The sequence below is a fragment of the Athene cunicularia genome (genome assembly GCF_003259725.1).
Source record: "Athene cunicularia isolate RWA chromosome 3 unlocalized genomic scaffold, athCun1 chr3_part1, whole genome shotgun sequence".
Lineage (NCBI taxonomy): Eukaryota > Metazoa > Chordata > Aves > Strigiformes > Strigidae > Athene > Athene cunicularia.
The window spans coordinates 38,172,809-38,186,145 of NW_020799097.1; the positions used below are offsets into that span (position 1 = coordinate 38,172,809).

General features: G+C 39.9%; 1 protein-coding gene across 1 annotated transcript in view; it reads left to right on the plus strand.

Annotated features, from left to right (window-relative positions):
* Nucleotides 1–290: 290 nt before the first annotated feature.
* MRAP2 (melanocortin 2 receptor accessory protein 2) overlaps nt 291–13,337 on the plus strand; it is a 22,622-nt gene continuing 9,575 nt past the window's right edge. Inside the window, exons 1-4 of the mRNA XM_026844308.1 lie at nt 291–1,240; nt 2,026–4,262; nt 5,418–5,581; nt 10,569–10,668. Of these exons, the coding sequence (XP_026700109.1) occupies nt 5,455–5,581; nt 10,569–10,668 (227 nt within the window). The 5' untranslated portion in view covers nt 291–1,240; nt 2,026–4,262; nt 5,418–5,454. The remainder of the gene's footprint in view (nt 1,241–2,025; nt 4,263–5,417; nt 5,582–10,568; nt 10,669–13,337) is intronic.

Consider the following 13,337-nt stretch of genomic DNA (forward strand, 5'->3'; position numbering starts at 1 on the left):
TCCTTACTATTGTTTTAAAGTTCTTTTGTGATGAATCCAACATAATTCTTGTTATTTTAGCACAACAGCTCATGCAGATGGTGCTGATTGTGAGCATCAATCACAAACTTAACCAGTGTTAACGTTGGTACTTTTTTTTCCTCTTTGAGAAAAGTCCCAGGTATAATGTACTCAAAATCGGTGTATATGACTGATTTTTAATTGTACAGGCAGTTTTCAGCTATCTTTCTATTGTTCTTGCTAAATTGCACTTGGTTTATATAGCTTGCTTTCCTCTCTTTTATTGCAGATGGGAAGATTGGGTATTACCCTGAAAAGACCACACGTTTGATCTTAAATCTTGCCTGTTTAGGATCTTGAGAATTATCAAGAAACAAGGACCATTTGGTTAAGTATTTCCTGCATTTCTCATCAGTTCTTGGGGGTGGCACAGCTTGTTCAAAGCAACAACTGTGTGGTAGGGTTGTAGAAAGATGGGGTCTGTGTTACCTTTCAGCTGATTCAGTGAAGAGTAAATAAGTTTGTGCTTGGTTTTTTTCCTTTTTTTTTTTTTCATTGACTTCTTTTTCCTCTGACTTCACCTCTTTGTCTGTGGGACGGAATAAAAAGGAATGTGATGGTGACTGGTTCCCTTTTCTCACCCCATGCAGAATATTGTTGCCGGTATGGTGACTTCAGGAATATGGAAACAGCCCAAGTTAATTTTGCATAGCCAGCAATAGCTGGGTTAGTTGTACTGCAGAGCTGATGCAGCAGGGTGTAGAGCTAAGCTTTCTCAGGCAAGGTTTTCTCACAGTTTGAAATGTTACTACTCTTTTTTTTTTTTTTTTTTCCTGCCTGGCTTTTGGGATCTTCACGCTTTGCAAGGGGCCAACAGTTTGTTCATTTATTCTATGAACACTATAAAGTGCTTTGACTCTATGGCAGTAAGCAGAATGGAAGTGTGTGGAAAATACATGTAGTTTTTGATTGAAAATTTGCCAGGTTGCTTGTGTATACTGTATTGGTAGTTTCTCTTCCTCCAGAAATGAACGGTACATTGACTGGTCCATATGGATTTATTCTTGTGCATGCAGGTCAGGTCTGAAGGTATTTGTTTCTGGTTACATACCAAAGCCAGTTTCAGATGTACACAAAAGCAGACTTGCCATTGTGACCCCAGAGGTGGTATAAGCCGTGAAATTGTGCTTCAGAAATGGTGTGTGTCCAGTTTTGTCTTTACAGTGGCTCACTTTGAAAGGTAAGTGGCTGTGAGCTTTGTGCAATGTGTTGATTATGTCCAGATTGAAGCAATAGTCCAACTGCAGCAGTATTTGATGCACAGCTGCTGCAGTTCAGAGATGTGTGTTTTGTGCAAATACAGCCCAGTGATCAAACTGGCTTTCTCAGGTATCACTGTCAGGCAAGCTGTGACCTTACAGATTTTCACACAGGTTACAGGTAAGTTCTCATAAAGGTATAATTCAACTCCAGGAGTTTGCAGTCATGTCTGTGGGGAATGTCTGGGCACCTCTTGACATCCTTTATCTTCAGAGAGCAACCCACTGCTCTAGAAGGTGGCCCTGAGCACGTCTTTTTAATTTCCAGGAGACTGACCTGCCTGAGTCTCCTGGTTGGCAGCTCTGAACACAACCCTGCTTTGGGATTTCTTGAGTGATCAAAGTGAAGCTTTTTGTTATTCACTTATTCGCTCCTGAAACAAATAAGTAAGGAAAGGCTGTCTGCATCCATGCACATCAAGGTCAACAGAGGAACTTTCATGTTTGCCTTAAACAACTTCTGTGCCCTGCCAAAAAACCTTCAGCAAGGTCAATTAGAGGAGCTCCCTGTCATGCCTCATGGCTGTGGGATGAATCACTGCTGTCAGTTCCAGGCAGAAAGATTGCTTGAACGCATCTCCTTGGGGAATTCCTTCCCTGAAGCCCTTAGTTGGCACCTGCAGTCCCTCTATGACCCACAGCAGCCTGACAAATGCACCTGACAGGCTGCTAGCACACCAGCTCACCCTGCTTTGCCCTTCTGCAGGAGATACAAGGTCTTAACGTTCACTGCTTTTGCTGTGCTGGTCCTTGTTCCACCATGCTAGGCTGGTTTTTGAAGTAGAGTAAAAGGTTTGTTTTAGCATGCTTCAGGGTGAAGTATTGGAGGCATTTGGACAGACAAAGCTTTCAAGTGAGCTGTAAGCTAGTTTGGGAAAATGCTTATGCTTAGCTGTGCTGGATGATTTAGAGGCGTATTTTATACATCCCACAAAGTCTGAAACGCAGGCTAGCCTGGGAGGTGGTGATCTACGTTTCAGTTAGTACCTCTCCCTCTGACAATGGGTTGTCTACAGTGAAAGTCTAGAAATGCTTGTAGTCAGTGGTGAAACACTGGAGCTTCTAGTCCTGACCCAAGACTAAACCAGGACAGATTCTTTCTGTCCTAAAAGTGGCTATTTCCCCCATAAATCATAAATGAACACTAGTGACTAGATGAGGGGAGATCTGCATGTGGCCCAATTAATCCCATCTGCCTGCATTTGAGGTGGAAGAAGAAACATTTTTTGGATGGTTCATATAATCTATTCTGAAGTCTCTGCCTGTGGATTCCTGTTCAGCTCTTTCTATAATACTAAAAGTGAGGAGGTGACAATGAACACTGGTGATGCCATATGAGAAATATTTAAATGAAAGAATTCTCTGGAAGGCTATAAAAGAGAATAGCAGCCCTTAAACAAGAATGTGCTAATAAAACATATCAACAAAACATTGAGGAGAAGGGGGAAAAAAGATGGTGGGAACCCTGTGCAGAACCATGTAGTTTCAGGACCCAGTCACAAAATGGAACATGAGATCTTTTAAGAGACAACTGACAGCTGAGATGGGAGCGAACTAGGACAAGAATCTTAGGCTTTTCTCTGTGTAATTTGCTTTTCCCAGAGGCAGCAGTTACTTTAGCTGATAAAAAACAAGGAAAACTGTCTAAAGCTTAATTAGACATTCTCTCTTTGATTCCAGGAAATGTTTTCTAGTCACTGGGAAAGTAAAAGAGGAACTTTACTGTCAACACAGTGCTTAAAGTTAGAATTAGCTCTTTTCTGTCTTACCTCTGTTTTTGAACCCCTCTTAAAGGATTGGAAGTAGAAGATAGGAAACATCCTCAGCCATGAACTGGGTTGTCTGTTACAGCCATCTTTTTTTTTTTTTTTTTTTTTTTTTTTTTTTTTCTTCTTTCTCTGTGCTTTGGGTTATTTATTCTCACTGGGAGCTTTCTGAGTGGCTAAAGGCAGATGAGGGTAATGTAAAGCTCCCTATCCTGATCCAAGAATGGGGTTGGTCATGTCTCTCCCTACCACCCCTCCAGCCCCCCAGTCCTGTTGACAAGTTGCTTATTATGAACACTAAGCTGGTTTGAGTTGAAAAATAGATCAATTTCTGAACCTTGTAACTGGATAGGAAGTTTACTTTTTCAGGCATACTTCACTATTTATTTAAAATTGTTTTGAGGCATTTCTGTCAGCATTTCCTCATAGTAAAATAGTTGCAGAAAAAACTATTTTAGAAATTTGGAATGCTGTTCATATTCCCTGGATGAATTTGTGTTCCTCATTTTGTGCCTGATTCTTGTTCTTTATGTATGGCCCTCCTAGCACATGGAACAATGTGCTTTACTTGCACAGCCTTAGTCAATCACATTATCCTTAGGAAGGATTGAAGTTTCAGTTATTTTGAGTGATGTGGCTATTTAAGGCCCTTTTCAAGAAATTTTATCTGGATTTGACTTTGTGCTCTGAGAAGTTTCATTGTTCACAGAACAAGTGATTGCAGCAGTTTTATGAACTGCATGAAGTCTTCACCCTGCTGGGTTATAATTGAATGCAAAATTACCCAAAGCTCAACTTGCTTTTACAAAATGTATTTTGAAATATATTTCAAGTTGAATGTCTTGACTCCAGCTGCTGCAGCAGATGTTTTGCGCAGAGATGTGCTCTCTTTTGGTGTGCATAAAACTGTCTAATACTCTGAAGAAATTACTCTGCAAAATGTAAATCCCTGGTGCAGTGTTGTGATAATGACAAATATCAGTCAAGACAATTTAATGATGCTTGATGTTGCACTGCAGACTTCGTTAATCTGTGAGGAAAATCACTCCTAATTTATTTTCTTTCTGTAGTGACATACTGAAGCTGTTTATTGTTGCAGAGAAATTTAGGTTGGAAGGGACCTCTGGTGGTCATCTGGTCTTTTTACCTGCTCAAAGCATGTTCAACTAGATCAGGTAAGTTTTTTTTTCCTTGTATCTAACTTAAATTTCCTGTTTCCCAGTTTGTGTCCATTGCCTCTTGTCCTTTTACTCTGCATTTCTGAGAAGAGTCTGGCTCCATCATCTCTGCACCTTCTGACTGTAACTGTAGACAGCACTAAGGGCTCCCTGGAACCTTCTCTTCTCCAGGCTGGACAAACCCAGTTGCCTTAGGCTCTTGTGCACCCTGTGCTTCAGCTACCTTACCATCTTGGTGGCCTTCTACTGGACTTGCCCCAGCGTGTCTCTGTCTTTCTAGCATTGGGGACCCTAAAACTAGATTCAGTACCCCAGATACAGTCTTACCAGTGGTGAGCAGAGAAGAATAAACACATCTCTTGACCTGCCAGCTGCCCTTTTTTTAATTCAGCCCAGTACACACTTGGCTGCCTTTGCCACAAGGCATGTTGCTGTCTTGTGTTCAGCTTGTCCATTGCAGGTCCTTCTCTGCAGAGCTTCTCCCCAGCAGTCAACCCCCAGCCTGAACTATGGCATGGGATTATTCCCTCCCAGATGTAGGACTTTGCATTTTTCTGGTGATCTCTATGAGGTTCCTTTCTCCAGCTTGTCCTGGTCCCTCTGAGCAGCAGTCTGCTCTCCATCCTCTTGCCTGTACACCACATAATCCACTACAAATTCGTCATAGTGTCAGTCCCTGAGGGGTACCACTGATAACCAGCTGCTAGCTGGACTTTTTGTGGATAATATAACCCTTTGAGCCTGGTAGTCTGGCCAGTTCTCCACCCACATTTTCATGACAGCATTCCTCCTAAGATGCAGTCTTTGGTATTTACTATTTTTGAGCTATAAAAACTGTATTCAATCTGAGGAGCCTGATTCTGATCCTTTGTAGACTTGCCAGCATCTCTGTGGAGGTGCACAGAGGTTTTCTTCTTTCCATTAAAGAGAAGCTCTCCATGGGCTGGTGGCTGGCCAGCTGTGAGTGGGTAAGGAGTGGGAGGGGGTGTGATACTGGATTTTAAAGGAACAAGTAAGAGAGCCTTTGTAATTGTGAGTGGCTGCTCTTGGGAACAGTGATGAGGAAGATAAATAAGAAAGGATTCTCTTAAAATCAAAAGATGTGCTAGAAGTATGTAGTCTCTAACATATTTTGTATCCACAGGGGTGTGTGTGTGTGTATATATATATATATATTTACTGAGGTACAAGATGTCTGCCCTGAGGATGATTTCTAACAAAACCTCCCAGCAGGCCTTGTCTAACTCTGATTACACCTGGGAGTACGAGTACTATGAGTATGGACCAGTATCATTTGAAGGCCTGAAGGCTCATAAATGTAAGTTCAGTAGAGATGTACTTTATCACAGCTGATTTTTCCCATCTTGATGTTCCTGCTCGTCATTTGTAACTAATTATTGTACAAAAGTATCTCTGTCCTCATTTTTAGGGTTCTCAGAAATTAGAGGTATTACTCTAACTGTTAGATATAATAATTGTTTATTATTCTGTGTCTTTTTGTTGACTTCTTTTCTTGTTCATGAGAACTGTGGATTTCTTGACTGTGGTAGACATTTGTCAATACTGAGGAATGTCAGACTATCAGGATCAGCTTGTAACAGCAAATACAGCCACTACTGCTTCTGGTGACTACTTGGTACTACCTTTGTTGCTTTGTTCTTTTTTCTGTGAATACTGAAAAGGCAGTGGTGGGCAGCTTACTGCTTTTGTTTTTCTTCATAGAAAATAAATTTAAGGCTTTTAAAAGATTTAAAGCACGAGAAGAAACTTCTTCTGAAGAAACTTTTATCATTGGTACTTTCTTCATAGGAGGAGTGTGTTAAATTCAGCACTCTACTAATACTGGAGCTGTTTTACAGTAGATGTAACAAGTGGAGGACAGGGATCAGAGATGAAAAATGCGTAGGAATTGAAAGGAAATTCAGCTAGGGCAACCTAGTACAGCTGGACCAACACTTATCTGAATATAGACAATGACTTTGGCTTTTATGAAATTTCCTTTTTTTTTTTTTTTAGGGGGTTTTGGGATGGGGAAAAAAACCCACCAAAGTAACAGACTAACTGGGAATTAATGGATATGTTTTGCAAGCACTCTGCAAAAGAGGAGCAAACCATCTTGTTTCTTTGTTTCTGAGCTGGATATGCTGTGAGAAGGTTTGAGTACCAGTCTTCAAAGTATTGGGGAAGGGTGCTGGAGCACTGCTCTGGGGTGGGATATATACTTTCTACTTCGTTTGTCATGATGAGGATTCAGAGCGGGAAGGTAGGAACACCTGCGGTGGTGAACAGTCAGGAGGTTTCTGTAAGGGACAGAAGAAACTTGGAAGTTATTAACACTTTTGAAAAAACTAGAGCAGCATTTGCTTTTTAGCCTGAATTGTACTTTATTTTTTCCCTCAAAAAAAGTCTGCTGATTACTGTCTGCATTATTACAAATGTTAGGTACTTGAAAAATGTAGGTTAGCTTTTAGTATGTTTCTAATTTATATTGTTTTCTTCCACTTAATCAGAGGCCAAACCTGATTATAAAAATTACTGATTACAAAGATTAGTTGCAGTGTTACGTACATGCCTTCTTAGCTGGGTATGTTAGAGTGAAACAGGAGAAAAACATAAAAGATAGTTATATCTGGATTGTGAAGATACAGTGGCGAAACAGATCTTGGATTGCCATTGAAGTGATTGCTATGCCACCAAGTGTGGCCACTCAGCTTTACTGTCTGGCAGTGCTGCTCATTGAGCAGGAGGGATCTGGACAACTCTTACTAGAGAATGGGACAGAAGTAACAACTGTTTTCAGATGGAGTCTGATGTATGTATGAAAGGAGCTAACAGGAGTACTGAATCAGTGATCTAGGAAGTTCCTTCTGGATATTTTCTTCAGTTCTTTGGGTTTTTTAACTGATAGATTGGAGTTGACTTTGTTTACTTCAGTGTCATGGTATGCGTTCTGAGGGCTGTGTTTTATTTGGTAAAGGAACAGTCTGTGTGTTGTGTATGGCATGGTATTTCTTGACATGGTATGTTCTTGGTATGTTTCTTCTAGCTATTTCCAGCTGAGCTGAGACTGTGGAGGAATGTGGAGGCAAGGTGATCAAGCATTTAACTTCACTGAAATTCTGAACTGGAGAGCAAGGAGGAGAGAAGATTACACTGGGATTGTATAGGAGGGAGACCTTGAATACTGGCAAAAAGGGGTGTTAATGAATGCCTGTAACTTATGTTAAAGAGCTTAAAGGGGAGTGGAGTTTAGGTGATGCAGGCTGGCAGTGACACTTGGCCAGCTGTAAAACATCACTGGCCCTTCTTAAAATTGGAGGTGTGTGATTTTTTTTTTATTTTTTTTTTTTTTTTTTTTAATTATTATATATTTCTGACCCACAAGGTAGTTCACCCAAAACGAGGGCACTCTTTTGAACCATAACATAAGATGAATAAGATGAACACAAGAGAAATTTGGAGGCCACTTTCAGTTTAATGTTGATTTAATTAATTGTAGGTACGGGGAGGTTCCTAATAACTTAATGTATATACAAAGGAATTCAGAGGCCTGTTTCAGAAAAGCACAGAAAAAGTTATGCAGAGTAATCTGTGAAGAAGAAATATTGATAAAACAATCTAATACACAAAAATGTTCCTTAAAGGAAAGAGTGGAGGTGGAGAGAAGATAAGCTGTTCAGATGCCACAGTGACTTTTCAAATATGACTGGAAAAAAAGCTGTTTGAAAAGCAAAAGATGTGTTCTGCTTGAGGAGAAGTGAAGATGTGAAGGCAGGAACTAGAAATCAGAGCATCTAGAAAAGTAGGCACCAGATGTTTTGTAAATTAAAGCTTTAGGAAGTAAATAGACAAAGATAGCCAGAAGATATGTGACTGGCAGAGATAAGAACAAAATCCTTTTTGTACCTTTGAAACAGAAGAAACCTCAGTAACAGTAGCGTGAGGTAAAAGAGGTAGGAATGATCAGGGGATTTGGAACTACTGCCAGGATGTAGTGACTCTGTTAGGAAGGCAAGGAAGGGTGATACTGCAGTTTGAAAGTCCTAGGATACTTTCCCAATCTATTTGTAATTTGGGACAGTATTATAACTGTAGTCCTATGTACCACAGGGTTTTTTTGAATAAATGCTGTGTTTACATGCTGTTTATTTTGAATAAATGTTTAGAAGTTTGTAGATTTGGGTAATTTACTTAAATGAGTGAGACCTAAGTGAAATACCAAAGAGAACTTGGACCACCTGCTTAAATTCTTTGGATTTGTTTAAAATTTAATTGAAAGAACAGAGGGTTGAAGGTGCATCAGGAGCCACAATAAAGCAACGAAGGTGTACCTTTAAGCTCAGTAGGAATTCTGTTGATGGGAACACCAAACAAACTGCAAGACAGGCTTGTTATTCAGCATACAGTGCTAGCAGGTGTGATTTTTGTGGGGAAGGGCAGTTTCAGAGCCTTAATTTGGGTTTTTTTCCTTAGTTGATGTGTTAAAGTTTTGCAGCTTGATCAATATAATGTACGTGCATATTGTTTAGACATCTTACTTGACCAGACTTTACATTCTGGTTATCAGTGCAGTTACATTATCACTGAAGCATGTCTGACTAATTGGTAGGTACTGTTAGCTGTAAATGGTAAATTTCTTAATGGGAGTATTTCTTTTTAGGTGAAATTTTCAGTTACTATAAAGTCCGGTAGGATGGTAGATAACCATAAGCTATTGTGTATTAATAAGGCCAAAGACAAGATGCATCCAGAACCACTGAATACAGACTATACTTATAAAATTATTCTGAAAGTAATTCAGAGTGAACATTGCAGTGGGAGACTTGAAACTTAACCTCCCTAGCTTACCAGGGAAAAGGGTTAAGTAGTGATTTGATTGTGATAAAGTATTTTTACAGGGAGACAATCTCAAGTTGTAGCAGGCACTTTGACTTTGCAGAGAAAGAACAAATGATTTGAATTGATTTCTGGTTTCCAGATCTGCCCTTTAGGGTGGAAGATACTTCACAGTGGTAGTGTGATTAACTGTCTGGGTTAAGCACCAGGCAGGATAGTTTAGCTGATTCCTTGTTTTCTAGTGTCTTTAGTTAGTTCCTGTAGGAGATAACAGGTTGGCTAATGTTCTGTGCTGTGCCTGCAGTGCTGGGTCAGACAGATCATCGTGTAGCTTTACAGCCAGTGATGACCTTTGAGGTTCAGCAGCAGCTGTGTAATGAGAGGTTAAGAGTAGATAGGATACCTGCCCTGACCAAGGCTTCCCTCTTGCATGTTTGTATGTTATTTTTTTGAACTTTTACAGTGGAAGCTTGAATATTTGCATAAACAAAAAGTAACTGAAATGACAGGGAAAAAAGTACTTGTATACTGTGGGTCCTTGTGGTTGTCCCACTTGGACCTGTCTTAATCAAGTTCCTGGAAGCTTAAGATTTCTTCAGGAGCAACTGTGGATCAACTTTGAAGTCATAAGTGGACATAGGTTTGTTTTAAGACTGGCGATTTATCTACGGGTCCATTTGCTACAAATGAGAACAGTAGGTACATTTTACGCATGCAGGCAAAAAGCCATGCTCTTCCTAATTGCTTCTATATTTGGCTATTGCACTGGTGGTTTTCTTTCAGTTAACTGGTGGTTTGACTTGTCCAAATTCATTTAGCTTTTCTGACATTATATTGCGGTTTACGCAAGTTGGAAACACAAATTAAAAATTATTTTAAAATATCTGGCAGATATTATTGGTATTTGTTGAGGTAGCAAATAGTTTTATCTGTGGTTCTGTTTATTTCAGAACACTGTATTGTAGTACTGAAAGAAAGCTAGATCTTCCTAAACAGATTGTGTCAAAGAAATCCATCAAACCACAGAAATCTAATGGTCTGGGGCACAAATCATTTAAAATAGCAGGAGTTTAGTTCTACAGGGACAGAGGTTTTTGCTGAAAATCAAACAATCCTCTCTTCTGAGTTCGAGCACTGAAGTTGCTTCCAAAGCAATGCTTGGTAATGGGCCAGGCATCATAAAGGGAGCTGCTGTTATTTTACTAACCAAGAGAATTCAGTGTCTTCCCTCTTTCAGTTTTGTTTCTGGTTTGTACAGACATCAGCAAAATTCAGGCTAGAAATGACGGCTTCAATGGCAGCTTTCCGTTTAAAAGTAGGTAACGATAAATCTGATTGTCCTTTCTCTTTGCCACCCAGGAATAAGCTGCAAAGTCTCTTGGAATTTGCAGTCACGCAGCATGTGGAAAGAAACATTCTGTAAATGCAGGCGAAATACTGATCATCTTGTTTTTTCTCTTTTTCACCAGATTCCATTGTGATTGGATTTTGGGTTGGTCTTGCAGTTTTTGTCATCTTCATGTTTTTTGTCCTGACCCTGCTGACGAAGACAGGAGCACCACATCAAGAGTGAGTCTGAAAACTTGAATAACAAATCCAGCCTGACAAATGGCGGGTCTGTTCTTTTGCAGCCCCCAAACAGTGACAGTGCTGACATTGCGCTGGCTCAGCACCATCTTGCTCTAGTCTGTTCTTATGAAAGGGTGCAGTTTATCTTTGTTCTATATAGTCTTTGTTCCAAGCACTTTAACAACTATTCTGCAGAACTGGTCTCCTAATGTGTTCTCTATTTAGCAAATAGTCAGTAGGCATGCAGTAAGAGAAGGGAATAGCTGCATGTACGTGTTTTCATGCTAGAAGGAAGTTGGTGGGTAGGCTGCCAGACAGGTGGTGGCTTTAGATTGCTGTTCTTCAAATAAATGGGGTCATTCTAGGTAGGCTCACATTAAGATGGAGTGGAACAGAGAAATGTGAATGTTGACAGAGTATATACAAATAAAATGCAATGCAGATGTTAAATTAAGGAAGTTGAAGTCTGGAAAGTTTCAACATTTGTGTGTTCAAGTCCAAAATTTAGATATCGGTAGTATTTTAAGAATCTTCCCTTAACCTTGTAGCTCCCCTACTCTGAGTGTTGTAGTTTCTGCTGAGAAATTCCAGCAAGTATGTAAGTAGATGAGCTCGAGATTTGTTTAACACCAGGGTCCCCTGGAAGTCACAAACTAACCGTGTTTCTTGTTCTTTCTGGCTGATAAGTATGTGCAGACCATGGCTTGCCTCAGCCATTTATCTGCATTTGCACAGCACGCAGGCTGTCATCGTCCCTTCCTCTGAAGAAGTTTGAACTCGCATCTCCTCTGTCTGGTGTGCTGCAAAGTAGAAACAAAAAGCCTCTCTGGGGAGAGATCGCTTGCAGGAAGGTAGCAATGATGAGAAGCTGATTGTGAAAGGCAATTGTTAGTGCTTATCACTTGCTAAAGCAGCCTGCCTGTCTCTGCCTACCAAAGGCCCTTTGCTATTTAGTCACATGTAGACTGGCTCTGAAACTTTATGTAATACCACATCTCTAGAGACAGGGCTGTGTTCGAGAGGACATATGTGTATCATAAGCCTCTTCTGTGAGAAGGAAATAGAGACAGAAGAATTCGGCTTCCCCACACTGACTTGCTGGTAGTTTTGCCACCCTTATGGACTCTCATAGAGAAGCCAGACCTTGCTTCCAAATATATCTAAAGTCCTGCTAACTGCTGCCTCTTTATCTGAAGATCTTGTTTCTTAGCTGAGCATCTGAGCCTGTATCGCACATGAATAATGTGAGAGGGGAAGAACTGATGAAGTCAAATATACAACAAGGAGAATTTAATATGGATAATTGTACAAAGTTTGTACGCTTGTAAAAATGTACCTTCAGATAGCAGAGGCCTGCTTGATATCTCCCTCTGTTTTCTTCATCAGTTTTCCTGGAACAGGTTGGAACATTTGTGAAACCTCTGTCTTTGGTCAATTTCTACACCCAGATAACTTGATCTGAATTCAGAGTTGGCCTTGTGTTCATCAGAGCACACTGGACTAGAGACCTCCAGAAGTCCCTTCCAATCTAAATCTTAATATAATTTTTTCTTCAGTTGCTGAAGAGAGCCCAGTTATTCCTTTCTGTATTTGTTTTGAACTTCCTTTGCAGCTTTTGGGAGTTGTGTGTTTGAATGCTTGCCCACTTACAAAGTGTGCTGAGTTGGCACCTTTAACAAATTTGAGCACTATTTATTTTTTGGGGGGGATTCGATAATCAAATGTGTACGGTACCGGAAATAGATCATCCAGGAATATGCTAAGGCCAGTAAATACTGTTGTTTCCTCTTATTTTTTGATGTATATAAAAAATGGAGAACATAAATACCTACCTGTAAAACCAGTCTGCACTGGTTTTAGTTTGCCTGCATCTTCTGTCTTTATACCTGACTTGGATTCTTCATAACTCATCATCTCATTATTGGGCTGTCTTGCAGCTCTTCTTTAGAAATAAATGTTAATGGGATTCCTAGGTCTTGGGAGAAAGCCAGCCTGATTGATGGACGTGTCTCTGACTTCAGTAAGTCAATTTGGCTGTTCTTTAAAGTACCATTAATGTGAAGAATAAGTGTAACTGGGTTCAGATGGATGGATTTAAAGTAGAATACTCTGATTTTTTTCTCTAGTAGCATGCTTTTCTTGGCTCAATATAAAGGGGTGTGATAGCATGCACTTATTGAAATTGTACAAGATGCTTAGAATTGGGTACATTCTCAGACCAGAAGAAAAAGGTCAGGATATGGATGGAGAGAGGTAGAAATTTAATTTGCTAACAAAATGATGTATTATATGTTGCACTTTTTGTTTGCTTGCATATTAGTATGTGTAGAACACTAGATTGTGTGACAAAAAATTTGTTGACAATCTTTCTGAATTTCTGCCTGAAAAGTACTCTTGCTCATCACTCAGGAGAAGACAGTATGCTGTGTTTGTTTCTGCATTTAAAAATGTCCTTAACACATTTGTGCAACAAATCCATGTGTTCATGTAACCTAACTGTACAAAATATTGGCTTCATGCAGCTATTGAGGCAGGCTGTATAACTAGTTGCAGTAAAGGTGAAATGACTGATAAAAAGAAAAAAATTAAGAAATCAAGTTGGTTCTGGGTAAGGATTCTGGAGTGAAATCTGAGAAAAGTAGATACACTGAAACACCCCTTAGCACAGG